Below are 14,675 nucleotides of genomic sequence, written 5' to 3'. Positions count from 1 at the left end.
GTATATATACTATATGTACTATAGTATATATACCATTATATTTTTAGTACATATATTTATATATATTTAGTATAAAGTATATATAGTATATATATTTAGTATACAGTATATATACTTCAATAGTATATATACACTATATTGGCTATATAGAGTATATATAGTGTATATATACTATTATGTATATTTATGCTATTATGTATATATATGCTAACTATATATACTATATATACACTAAATATACACTATATATAGTGTAGTATATATAGTTAGCATATATACACTAATATAGCATATATATACTATATATGCATATATAGTGTATATATACTAAATACAGTGGAGGCTCACTGCAACCTCCACCTCCCAAGTTCAAGTGATTCTCGTGCCTCTGCCTCTTGAGCAGCTGGGACAACAGGTGTATGCCACCACACCTGGCTAATTTTTCTATCTTTAGTCGAGACAGGGTTTCGTCATGTTGACCAGGCTGGTCTCGAACTCCAGACCTCAGGTGATCTGCCCACCTCGGCCTCCCAAAGTTCTGGGATTACAGGCATGAGCCACTGCGCCAAGCCCAGAAATTCTTAAAGTTCTGGGATTACAGGCATGAGCCACTGCACCCAGCCCGAAATTCTTTATATAGTGTGTATATATATATAATAGTATATATATAGTATATTAGTATAGTATATTTGTGTGTGTGTGTGTGTATGTATATATATATACACATATATATATATATATGTGTATATATATATACATACACACACACACATATAAATAGGGGAATTTATTAAGTATTAACTCACATGATCACAAGGTCCCACAATAGGCTGTCTGCAAACTGAGGAGCAAGGAGAGACAGTCTGAGTCTCAAAACTGAAGAACTTGAGGTCTGAAGTTTGAGGGCAGAAAGCAACCAGCATAAGAGAAAGATATAGGCTGTGAGGCTAGGCTGGTCTTATCCTTTCACATTTTTCTGCCTGCTTTATATTCTAGCTGTGCTGGCAGCTGATTGGATTATGCCCACCCAGATTAAGGGTAGGTCTGCCTTTCCCAGCCCACTGACTCAAATGTTAATCTCCTTTGGCAACACCCGCACAAACACACCCAGGATCAATACTTTGAATAGTCTGTATCCTTCAACCCAGTTAAGTTGACACTCAGTATTAACCATCACACCATGAAAGAGTTTATGAACTCCATGTAAAGGATCCACAACATATAATGATCCAAATGATCTTTCTGGATGGAAAGTTATCCTTAAGATACAAAGATCTTTCTCTATTCTGATACAAGAACTACTTACATAATATGTCTGGATTCCTCTCAACACAACCCAGAGAAGATCATACCTCTGACAGATATCCCAAGGCCTAATACCATAGGCTGAAAATAGATTTTCCCAGACAGAACATAATATGTCTCCTAAAATTTAATGACTTAGGAAGTTCAAAGGAATATCAAGAGTTCTGTCAGAAGAAATGAAGGACGAGAATTAAAGCAAGGTTGTAGTCCATGGAGAGTCAAAGACCTTTTTAGAATGACAAATGACAGGTAGCTTTTAAACATTCACTTTGGGGTATTAAGTAATGTGCCATGACCTTTACAATTGAAGTGCAAAACCAATTTCTAAAACCGAAAGTTAAAATCACATTTTCAAATAATATAAAATACTGTCTCACAAACATTGAAACTATGGTATAAAACTAACTGAGTTTGTAAAAGGAGAAGTTTAGGTCACATTCTAAAATATATTTCATAGCTACAATTGAAAATTTTCTACAAAGATAATATGAACAGTAGTAATAAACTTAGAAGCTGTCATTCAATATTAAAAAGTATATATAATTTAAATCATGCTTTATCATTCCTTATAAGCAATTCATCAAGAAAAAATATGGAAAAAATATCTTAAAATATTAAAAAAAACACTGGGTATTGCTTGATTTTTGTTAATATATAACATTATAATTCTACTCAGAAATCTTTGGTGTCTATAGTTCAGAGGAGAAAAATTAAAACTGCGTATTTTTGATATGCTTTGTGATCTAATACTATCTATATATTTAATATCATTCTATTCATTTTATATTTTAGTAATAGTAACAGTAAGCTTGACAAGGATATTGTATTCTCCAGTGCCTCTTTGACTTTGCATATACTATTTCCTTTGCCTAGAATAAGCCCCATTGGCTTGTCTAAGTAAAAAAATTCCCATTACTCTTTTATATTTCATATAAAATACTTTCTGAAGTCTTACTCCCTTTGTCTAACTTAGAAATTCTTTTTTTTTTTTTTTTTTCTCTCTGAGCTGGAGCCTCCCTCTGTCACCCAGGCTGGAGTGCAGTGGCGCTATCTCGGCTCAGTGCAACCTCCACCTCCCAAGTTCAAGCGATTCTCGTGCCTCTGCCTCCTAAGCAGCTGGGACAACAGATGCACGCCACCACACCTGGCTAATTTTTCTATCTTTAGTCGAGACAAGGTTTCGTCATGTTGACCAGGCTGGTCTCGAACTCCAGACCTCAGGTGATCTGCCCACCTCGGCCTCCCAAAGTTCTGGAATTACAGGCATGAGCCACTGTACCCAACCCAGAAATTCTTTATCATATTGGTATCTTTCACCTATTAACAAACAATAATTATTTTATTATAATTAAAATGCTTATAGTTTCTCCTTACAAGATTGCTATATATTTGAGAATAGAGATTTTTCATTTTTGGACTCAGAGCCTATACCAGACTAGGATCATATTTATAAACTAGAAATAAACAAATATAGCCATGAAACAAAGGTAACAGTAACAATAACTATAACATATGGCCCCACTGTATATCAAGTACTGTAATAAATGCTTTCTTCAGTATATGTTTGTACTACATTTATAGTAGTTTTTATCCTTGTATCTGAGCTATCAAGTGATCAAAGTGCAATGTATACTATTTTCTCTTGATCCAATGAATCTACCTTTTCCTTATAACTGTAGCTTTGAATTTTTCTTTTTATTCGTAAATACGGGAACTCTTTTTCTAACATAATTTTACGCAAGTATATAATATATGAAGCACAGGAACTGTAGCCCTTCTGATAAAAGCAGATAATGGAGACTAGACACATATACTTGGCACCCTCTTATCTCCTGCGAGTAGCTTGTAGGAACCAATATAGAGACTAATGCCCTAAAAAATTTGTTTCCATCTCTACTTACTGTCAATCTGTATGTTGAAATCCTAACCCCTAGTGTGATAGTATTAGAAAGTTGGCATTTGTAGGTGATTAGGTCCTGAGGTAGAGCCCTCATGAATGGAATTAGGCCTTTATAAAAGAGAGCTCCTTTGCCCTTCTGCCATGTGAAGACACAGCAAGAAGACAGCTGTCTGTGAATCAGGAAGAAGGTCCTCACAAAACACTAAATTTTATCTAGGAGTTTCCAGTGTTCAGAGCTATGAGAAATAAAATTTTGTTGTTTATAAACCACCGAGTCTCTGGTAGTTTGTTAAAGCAGCCAAAACCAACTCAGGCACAGAGAGAATGGTAGTCTGAAAACCCAACTCGGGGCAGGGTGAACATTTCCAAGAAGAATTATCCATTATATTAAATGCTGCTGCTAGGTTAAGTAAAATAAGGAGATTCAACACAGGATCTACTACAGGATTGCGCAAAAGACTTATGAAAGTCATTGATGAGCCATTTCTGTGGAGTAGTTGGGGAGACAGCCTTATAAGTGTCCAACTGAAAGAGAATAATAAAAAAGCAAATGGAAACAATAAACATATGCTAGTACTTTGAGTAGCTTTTTAAAGAAAAAAATATAGAAACAAAGTTTTAACTGAAGGAAAAAATGAGGCTGAGAGATATTTTTAGATTGGACGAAATGCAAAATGGTTGTATGTTTACATGAATGATTTGGCAGAGAGGAAAAAATGAAGTAAAGGGAGAAATTGCTGGTACAACATCATTGAGCAGATGAAGCAAATGAGATCTAGCAGGTAATTAAAGGTAGTAGGCTTAAGTAGGAACAACGATCAGGTATAAAACCATCTTTATAGGGCTATTTATAATAATAGAAAAATTGAAAACTTTTTAAAGATCTTTCTGCCATTTTACATTATTTCTCTGAGAACAAGAAATACAGAAAATACTTTTTTCTATTTTAGTGGAAAATATAATTAAATTACATACATGTTTAAACATTTTCTCATTTTCTGTAGTATAAAATTATCTATTCTGTAATTAAAAACAAAAAAAGATATCTACTAATTCCTTCTTTAAAATTACCCAGAATGAGGGTTTTAGGACAATTTGGGTAATCTGCTAACAAAAGGATTTTTTAAATAAATTCCTTCCCCCCCCCCCCCCCCCCCCCGCCCCCCCCCCCCCCTGAATTTTTTCATTTAATTTGAGTAAAATTTTCTTTTCATAAAAATATATCTTTGTTAATTTCTGTTACTACTTGAATAGATGTGTAAATGAAATTAATTGCACTAAAGTTTGTTTCTTTTGTGCCTTTTCTTAAATTTTCATATTAATTGGATATTTATCAGTCTAAAACATAGATGTGAAGTCTGATTCAAACTTCCAAGTGCCACAATTTTCGGTCAAAGAATTTCAAGGTACTAGGAAGTAAATGACTCAATTGAACTAATTAGTACTATCACACATATGCATCAATTTCTAGTTTATAAAATAACAGCAAATAAATGTTTTGGTTAAAATATAGTTGACTTTAATAAAAAGGTGTTAATCTATATTAATAAACAATAAAAATCTCAATTTATTAAATTAGGAACTGAAAATAAGTAATAAACTAAACCTACAGTGTGATCCAAGTCTTCGGACCATGTTCTGGATTTATACATGGTAAGTATTTTATCTCATGTATATTGTCTACTCATTCCTGGTATTAAAAAATTCACTCTGAAACTAATCTCTAACTGAGATTTTTCAAGCAATTATGTAACCTGCAAAAATTAAAAATTATTACTCATAAAATGAATGTGTTATTGAACTCAATTAGATGTGTCAGCATAATTTTCTTTTAAGAATATATTTAATATTTTCTAATATTTAAAGGTTTTATAACATTAATTCATTGAAGTTTCTTCTATTAGCTTTTTAAAATTATTCTCACATAGTCACTGGTCTAATTTAAATTTCTGAAAATCAATCATATTTTGAAGAAATAAAAAAACAATATAATTTGACTTGATCATTGGTATTTGAATCCTTATCTTAAACCTTACAAAATTTTTTTGGTCAGGAGGACTGATTCAACAAAAGAATGTGAATGAATCCAATAAAATTTACTGTTATTTTAAAAAATATATACATAATTCTTTTCACAATGCATAACAGTCAATGGGAAAATTTTAGTCTAGATAAAAATGAGTGATTTATGAAAAAGAAAATCCAGCTTTTCCATTTTGCTAATTTATTCAATAAACATTTATTAATATATTATTAGGTGCCAGATTCTATAGGTGAAACCTGAATAATATACAGTTAAATAAATCATTGCCTTCATGAAACTCATAATGTAATACTGAGAGTTCTCAGTTGAAATTACAAGTGAACTTTTATAGGTTAATAAACCTTCTAAAATTGTATGCACATTTTTTGTTATGAGCATACACACATTTTCTCCCTAGCTTTTATTAGATCTTCAAAAAGATCAATGATGGTAATCCAATAAAAAGAGACAAACAGCTTAGCTAGTAATTGAAATAAAATGGGCAAAATAAGATATATTCCAAAAGCAACTCTGACCTTCCTCCACCCATCAAAAATGGGGAGAGAACTAATTTTACCTGGGGAACTCAAGAGAGAATTTGCAAAAAAAGGAAAATAGCAAGCAGACATTACAAATGTGGGTGTACAATTTAAGAAGCCTCCAGATTTTTGCAAATATAATTGTATGGGCCACCAGTACTGGATAGTTGGGGATCTTTGTGGACCTAAGACATTAAAAATGTATAACTATCTCAATGGCAGATCATACATTTAAGTAATTTTCAAGTATAACTGAATTGCAATTCTAAATCAATATTATGCATTTCTAGAATTATCTTTCTCTGTTAAAAAAAGTAAAATGTTTATGGAAAACGTTCTCAGGAGGCACCAAGTTAAACTTACTAAAGTCATGAGAGAGTGCCATATTAAAATGAAAGAACAAGTTAATAATAAAGAGACCTAGTAATTTATTAACCTATCAACTTAAAAGTAATTTCTTTAAAGAAGGAAAATTATGAAGAAAGTATTTATTGAAAAGGTTTTAATTATCCAAGGAAATAATTTGGTGTTGAGAAGCCAAAAAAAATTACAGACTCAGTTCTCAACAGAAATGTTACCTTGAGGTTCAGTAAATATAGGACATAATAGTTTGAAATTTCAAGAATACCTTAATAAACAACACTATAAAACCCATAAATGTTTTCTCTGACACGGGAAATAATTTTGCATAATAAATGCCTATCATAAAGTATAAATATATTAAACTAATAAAATATTAAGAAAGAAAAAGCAAGAATATCTTAAATACTAGAAAGACTAGTGGGAACATCCTTTACAAAGAATGCATCACAAAATGAAAAAGGATACCATTAGATTGGCTGACATTTATTATTTGTCGATAACATTAAAATGAAGTTCTTTTAAGGAGAGAAATTGCTCAAATATAGATGTAATATAATTTAATATTATTAAACTATGAACAACTAAAATACCCAACTTATCAAGACCAATCTTATTAATCAATACTTAATGACCTTTCCTCACTGTGCTCATCAATCTAAAGTAAACAAATGTCATAAACTTTGTCCAGTCCTAATCAGTTCCCCATTTACAAGACTTGCCTTCAGTCACCTAGCATAGAACCTAAAATCATATAAATACCCTCCCTTGACTTCCACCTTCGAAAATAGTACTAATACTCTCAAGAGATTCTCCCTTTCTGAAGTAAGTCTAATAAAATTAGCTTTGCTTAACCAGCAGTCATTAGTCATTGTCTTTTGGAGGAATCAACAGCCAACAGGATAACAATTCTTCAATTACTCATTTTCATTTCTTTTACTTTCTCCTTTGATGGAATGCTGAAAAGTATTTAGTATTTAGATTGTGACATTTTATTTTTATTTACTTTTTTATTTACTTTTTTTTTCTTTTCTTTTCTTTCTTTTTTTTTTTTTTTTTTTTTTTTTTTTTTTTTTTTTTTTTTTTTTTTTTTTTTTTGAGGAGTCTCACTCTGTCGTCCAGGCTGGAGTGTAGCGGTGAGATTTTGGCTAACTGCAACCTCTGCCTCCCAGATCCAAGCAATTCTCCTGCTCCAGCCTCCTGAGTAGCTGGGACTGCAGGCGCATGCCACCATGCCTGGCTAATTTTTATATTTTTAGTAGAGACAGGGTCTCATCATGTTGGCCAGGCTGGTTGCAAACTCCTGATCTCAAGTATCTGCCCGCCTCAGCTTCCCAAAGTGCTGGGATTACAGGCATGAGACACTGTGCCTGGCCTTAGATTGTGACATTTTAAGTAAGGAGAAAAACAAATATTCAATATAAATAAACTTGTCATTAGCCCCAAAAAGGAACACTCATTTTGGTTTGCACTCAGAATTAATTCTTAAATTAATTGTTACATATCACTATAAAATATTTTACTTTCAACAGTTAGTAGGGTAGGAATGGGGAACCTATTTCATTCTAACTCTCAAAAGGGCAATAAAGGACTATTGTGAATACAGTTTCTAAAATCCTTCAGGTTATGATCAGAAGGTCCATAGCTTAAAAGACACCTTTATTTATTATGAACTTAAGTACAGAATCCATGTTCATTAAAAGAAAATAAAAGATCAACACACAATTTTATTCGATCCACAGGGCTTTTTTGTGAGCCATCTGATAAACAATTATTTCAATAAATACTAAGAGATTTCAATGTATGGATACAAACAAGTATGTAAACAAGTGAACTTTAATATTTATAGGAATATAAATAAATAAATTATATATATGAATACTGCAAAGCATATTTAGAGATAGAAAAGTTGTTTAAATAATTCTTAAATTCTTAAATAATTATTTTTAAATGTCAGACTACATCTTCAAAAATCTCCTTAGTCAAAATATTTTCATTAATCAGCAATGTGAATAAAATATATGGAAATGGCTTTAAGATATCCATTCGTAGTACTTTCTAGAAATTAATTCTATTCTTGTGTCATTGATAAGAAGGAAATATTGACAAACCTCATATGTTGCTGGGCCTGGAGTAATCTCTCTGGACTCTTCAAAGCGCTTTGATGCTTTCACAAATAAGGGTATGGGGCAAGATTTCCTTAAAACAGGATTGTATGCTGCAGGACCTGAGAGATAACAAATGTAAAAATTATGATAAAGTATGTTTTAAAATTATTGATTTTGGTCATATGAATATTAGGGTTGTGCTTTGAATGTATAAAATTAGCAAGAAACAATCTTGAACCCATTTTTTTTGAATGCTTAAAATTATTTGGTTTATGTCTTTGAAATATGATAAGCATAAGATAGTGGCATCTGTTTACCTAATAATTAAATATATTACAGCAATAATTTCCAGAAAAGAGAAAACAGCAGTACTCTCTCAATACACTTTTACATCATGAATGAAGATGCTTAACTCTTATATCCTAAATAGTCATTCACATGTTCAGTGAGGAGTTAGGGCTTGAACTGTATTTGGAAATACAGCAGAAAGGTGCTTTAATAGCATTCTGGGCACTAAACATTACAGAAATCAAGACACGAAGAAGGAATGTACATGGAGCAACCAAATGTAGTAAACAGAAGGTTTGCATGGAACAGGGCCTAATCATAAATAAGGATTTCGGTACTTAAGCCAATGGGTTCCAACTTGTATTCTTTAATGCCCCCAAGTTCTTACAGAAGTGACCAGAGGATAATTTGTAGGTAAAGCCCAAGTAGAAAATATTTGAATTATTTTCATTCACAACATCTCTAAAAACTTTTGAGAACCACTTTCATAGACAATGGGTAGCTCTTAAAAGTTTTAGATTAAATAGTCATGAAAAGTAGTAGTTTAGAAAGTAAATTCTGGCAGATTCTTGATTCTTATGAAGAGTGTACAACCAAGATCCCTCGCATGTGCAGTTCAGGATAGGGTTCGAGCTCCTATGAGAATCTAATGTCAGGCTGATCTGACAGGAGATAGAGCTCAGGCAGTAATACTCACTTGCCCTCTGCTCACCTCCTGCTGGGCAGCCTGATTCCTAACAGGCCATTGACAGGTATAGGTCCTTGGCCCAGGGATACAGGACCCGTGGTCTAGTGAATGGAACCTAGCTAGTACAACTTTACAGAGAGAAGACAGGGAGAGGTATTTTTTTTCCTCATTCATATTTTAAACAATACTATTGAGTGTCTATCACATGCCAAACCTTGTGTTTCAAGAGAATGTTAGAGGTATACTATATCAAATGTTTCAAAAGGAGAGAAGACTTAGGAAGGACACTGTAGAATATGCGGAATATAATTTTAGAAGAATGGTAGTGAAAGAAATTAAATTAGGGGGCATCAGACAGGCAAGGTATGGGGAGAGAAAATAAAACCTTTGGTCATAGAATATTGACAATAAATATAAACAGTGAAATAGAAGACTGGATATAATGATATTAATAAAATACAAAATTAATTTCTCTATATTTCCCTAATAAGCATGCAATTCAATCTACCTACTTTGGCAAATACATTCTTGTTGATGCTTTAAAATCTAAAATATTTTAAAATTTAGGTTCGTATGAAACATTTTAAATGTTTTTAGCTTCATTAATATAGGACATTTCAAAATTTAAGATAAAGGAGGACATCTAGGCTCTAGCCCAATCATTCTAATATCAGCTCAATGAAGATATGAGTATCTAAAACTCCTTGTGGGAAGCTAATGTGTTTTGATATGTCAAGTGAAAAGTTGGTATTTAAAATAAAGGAGGACATCCAGGCTCTAGCCTAGTCATTTTAAATTAGTTCAATTAAGATATAGCTATCTGAAGTTCTTTGTGGGAAGCTAATGTGTTTTGATATGCCAAGTGATAAGGAAAGTGTTTTTGCCAATGTCATCTTACTATAAAACAATAGCGTACACAACTTTGGAATAATATAATTTATATTTACAGTGTAGAGGAATAATGCACATATACATATATAACATCTTTACTGACAGATATTCATACACAAACTATGCAAGGGAAAATATATCATCAACCACAGTACTCAGAATAAAAAAAAAAAAAACACAAACTATCATCCGAAGCTGGGTACATCATTATTCCACAGTCAGTTAATTGAAAACTGTAGTTTTAACCATAAAGATTTATAAAGGTTAATGCAACAGGTAAGGTTATTATCCAAACACTATTGTAACTGTATCTTTCATTTTCAATTGTGAAGAAATATAGTCTATTCTCTGCCCTTACCATCAGGCTACAGCAACTGATAATTATTTACATTCATAGCTATAACTCATTAAAAGAAAATAAATTATTCAAATGCAATTGTAGAGTTCTTTTATTGGAATTCCTTTGAGGAACATTACGTGAAACAAAACTCTTCAATATGCATCTTGCTGCATTTTCGCACTTAGCCTGCTTTAAGCTACAGAATATTTTTTAAATTAAAAAAAGGCTTACCATACTCAGTCTTAAAATATATTTTCAATTACATACGCTATTGCTTATATGATACAGGTCAAAGACTTTCATTGCTTCATCAGCTCTGATTCACAGCTAGATTATGCAGAAACTATCTTCTTTTTAGATACCAAAATGTCACATTTTAATCACAGGTCATAAGGAAGAAAACTTCTCATTCCAAATCAAACACCTATGAAAAGTCTGCCTGAATCATGGCTAGTATATAATGGGAAATTCAAGAGTAGGTGATTCTTATAATTGCATATTTTCCAGCCCTGTGCCAACTCAGTCTCTATGAAATGTCAACCAATGCTACAGGGCAAAAATGGAACGTAACAGGAACAGTGAGTAATTTAAAATAAAAACCTATGTTTCTGTCCCTTCAATATGAACATCTTGGTACATTAGAGTGGCCTCAGAAAAAAACATCTTCTATAAATAAAGCTACAAAATCTCAGATTTCATAAGTTGTTTGCTTTATAATGAGCTAAAATTATAAACAATGTAATAATTCTTGCTATGAATACTTTTTTTTCATGTGAAGGTGACACAAATCTACTAAAAATTAAATATCCCATATATGAGCATACTAAAACTCTGGAAGAAAACCTAGGCAATACCATTCAGAACATAGGCATGGGCAAAGACTTCATGACTAAAACAGCAAAAGCAATGGCAACAAAATCCAAAACTGATAAATGGGATCTAATTAAACCAAAGAGCTTCTGCACAGCAAAAGTAACTATCATCAGAGTGAACAAGCAACCTACAGAAGGGGAGAAAACTTTTGCAATCTACCCATCTGACAAAGGGCTAATACCCAGAATCTACAAAGAATTCAAACAAATTTACAAGAAAAAAACAACCCCATCAAAAGGTGGGCAAAGGATATGAACAGACACTTCTCAAAAGGAGACATTTATGCGGCCAACAAATGTATGGAAAAAAGCTCATCATCACGGATCATTACCGAAAATCAAATTAAAACCACAATGAGATACCATCTCCATCTCATGCCAGTTAGAATGGTGATCATTAAAAAAAATCAGGAAACAACAGATGCTGGAGAGGTTGTGGAGAAATAAGAACACTTTTACATTGTTGGTGGGAGTGTAAATTAGTTCAACCATTGTGGAAGACAGTGTGGCAATTCCTCAAGGATCTAGAATCAGAAATACCATTTGACCCAGTAATCCCATTACTGGGTATATAATCAAAGGACTATTAATCATTCTGCTATGAAGACACATGCACACATATGTTTACTGCAGCACTGTTGACAATAGCAAAGACTTGGAACTAACCCAAATGCCCATCAATGATAGACTGGATAAAGAAAATGTGGCACATATACACTATGGAATACTATGCAGGTATAAAAAAAGGATGAATTCAAGTCCTTTGCAGGGGCATGGATGAAGCTGGAAACCATTATTCTCAGCAAACTAACACAGGAACAGAAAACCAAACACCACACATTTTCACTCAGAAGTGGGAGATGAACAATGAGAACACATGGACACAGGGAGGGGAACATCACACACTGGGGCCTGTGGGGGTGGTGGAAGGCTAGGGGAGGGATAACATTAGGAGAAATACCTAACATAGGTGACGGGTTGATGGGTACAGCAAACCACCATGGCACGTGTATATCTATGAAACAAACCTGCACGTTCTGCACATGTATCCCAGACCTTAAAGTATAATTTTAAAACAGGGGTTAAAAATCATTGAGGAAATTGTCCATTGAAATTTCATGATTTTAAAATGTCATTTAGAAAGTTTATACATTTACGGAACACATTTTCTCATACTGATCATACTGATTTTATTCTTCAGCTTTACAAATGAAGTAATAGCAAAGAGAAAAGAGTAGTACACAAAGAAGTATCATCATCAATGCCAGAGACACATTTAAGTTTAATGCTCTTCCACTACCTCTAAGACTAGATTTGATTAAATGGCACTTCAGATTATGACCACAGAACTGCACAGTCTATTAAATTGAACTATAGGTAACAAGAGAAAAAAGAGTCTCAATACTACACAAATTTTAAACAAAATATCCATGTTTATTTTCACCATCCCCTTAAATTATCTGTTCAAAAACAAAATTACATATTTTACATATTTTATTGTAATTATGTAATGAAAATATTACATATTTTAAGAATAAGATTTTACATATTCAAGTATATCTTAAAGTTATTATAGAGTATCTGGAAGTTATCGTGTACAAAGTCCCTAAGAAATTGACTATTTTCATGCACTCCAAACTAAGTAGACTGAGAAATTTATCTACCTAAACCATGCACCTGTTAAAACATGTGTTCCTAGAACCGATTAAGCTATAGGGCTGTCACTGTTATGACATATAAATACAAAATCATATGGATTTGGCTGGACTGAAATATCTCTTCAGACAGCAATGTCTGTTTATCTGTGTACCTCTAATACATACTTATCAAAATGTGCATCCATAAGCTCTGTCAAGTGAAGTCTTTGAACTGCTGCTATAAAAAAGGTACTTCCACTCTGTGATAACGTAAGTACATTGCAGGTAAATTTGAATAACTTTCACCAGTCATAAATGTGAATGCAGTACAGTTTCTGTGTGAATTATAGCAACCAGCTGGAAGGAAGGATAATCACCCTTCACCTAAAACCATTTGGAGTAGGCAGTACCTAAATATGTAACACATGAATTATTTTGAAGAATGAACAGAATTACCAAATAATAAAATATGAAGTTGTCTTCAAGGTAAACAGAATACTTCACAATTGTCCTGAAATATTAGTAGCAAATTCTCACAGTTAAAGTTTGGTTTTATACTTCACAGTTCTTATGTAAAGATTTACAGCCATATTGCCAAGAAAATTATCAAGGCAAAAAAATAGAATAAGTCTCAACATATGTTTGAAGTTCCCTTAGTTCACCATTATCAGGGCTAAATTAGCACCACTCTATCAAGGCTAAATTAGCAAGGCATTCCCACTGTCAAGACTGATACTTATCTCTGGGAATATTACATGTACAAATCAGGATAATGCTAAAACATGTCACATCACAGATGAAGTTGCATAAAGTCCTTTCAATAAAATATCAACTTCATTTTAAAAATAATTAAAACACTTAATTTAATTAAACTAAATTCTTCACAAACATTAAAGAAAATCACTAATTTATACCATTTAAATTGTGACTATTTGCCATTTTCTCAACTTGTTAAAAATTGTAAGGCTTCTAAATATGTTTGGATTTGAATCTGCTGCTAACATCTTTACCTGTATAGGTCTGCTAGGAAAAAGCTAGACTCACAGAGTTTAGAGTTTCCAGAAAGAGGAGCCTACATTATTTATTTAGTGAGGAGTCAATTAAGCAAAGATTAATATTTCATTTACAATTTAAATGAGCAACTTCTCTATCCTAAAGCAAATATATTTTATAGATGAAATGAATGATACAATACTTTTCATGTGTCTGGAGCCATGAAGCCCAGAATTAGCCGACCTCTGTTGCTTGATCTCCGCAAAGCGGAGACAAGAGGGCACATTCCCGGGTTCTTTATTTACAAACCCTTCCCGCGCGCGCCCAAAGCTTTTCCCGCGCGCGCCTAAGTTTCTCCGGCGCGCGCCTAAGTTTCTCCCGCGTGAGCCAAAACTGTTCCCGTGCGCGCCAACCTTTCCCGCCCAGGAAGATATGCAGCCCAGGGCACAGGTGCGATCCCGTGCCCGGGAAAAGTACAAACCCACGGCGCATGCACGATTGTAATTTGAGAAGACCGGCCCCCTGTCACCGCCCTGGCCCAACCTCTTCCCCTGCCAGCCTATATAAGGCATGACCCTACACTCAATAAACGAGACTTGATCAGGCTGTTTGTCTTGTCTCCATTTCTTGTGTTTTCTTGTCTCCTCCATTCCCACTCCCCCTTCCAGGGCCTGTTCGACTGTCCTGCAGGTCGGGACACCTGGCGCCCGAACAGGGACCTGGACACGGGG

General features: G+C 33.3%; 1 protein-coding gene across 2 annotated transcripts in view; it reads right to left on the bottom strand.

Annotated features, from left to right (window-relative positions):
- STPG2 (sperm tail PG-rich repeat containing 2) overlaps positions 1-14,675 on the bottom strand; it is a 669,788-nt gene that overhangs the window by 281,946 nt on the left and 373,167 nt on the right. For both annotated transcript variants that reach the window (XM_017875498.1, XM_017875499.1), the window contains exon 12: positions 8,239-8,354. In XM_017875498.1, the coding sequence (XP_017730987.1) occupies positions 8,239-8,354 (116 nt within the window). The remainder of the gene's footprint in view (positions 1-8,238; positions 8,355-14,675) is intronic.

Source organism: Rhinopithecus bieti, unplaced genomic scaffold, assembly GCF_001698545.2.
Source record: "Rhinopithecus bieti isolate Rb0 unplaced genomic scaffold, ASM169854v2 scaffold_6708, whole genome shotgun sequence".
Classification (NCBI taxonomy): domain Eukaryota; kingdom Metazoa; phylum Chordata; class Mammalia; order Primates; family Cercopithecidae; genus Rhinopithecus; species Rhinopithecus bieti.
This window is presented reverse-complemented; position numbering and strand designations above follow the sequence as displayed.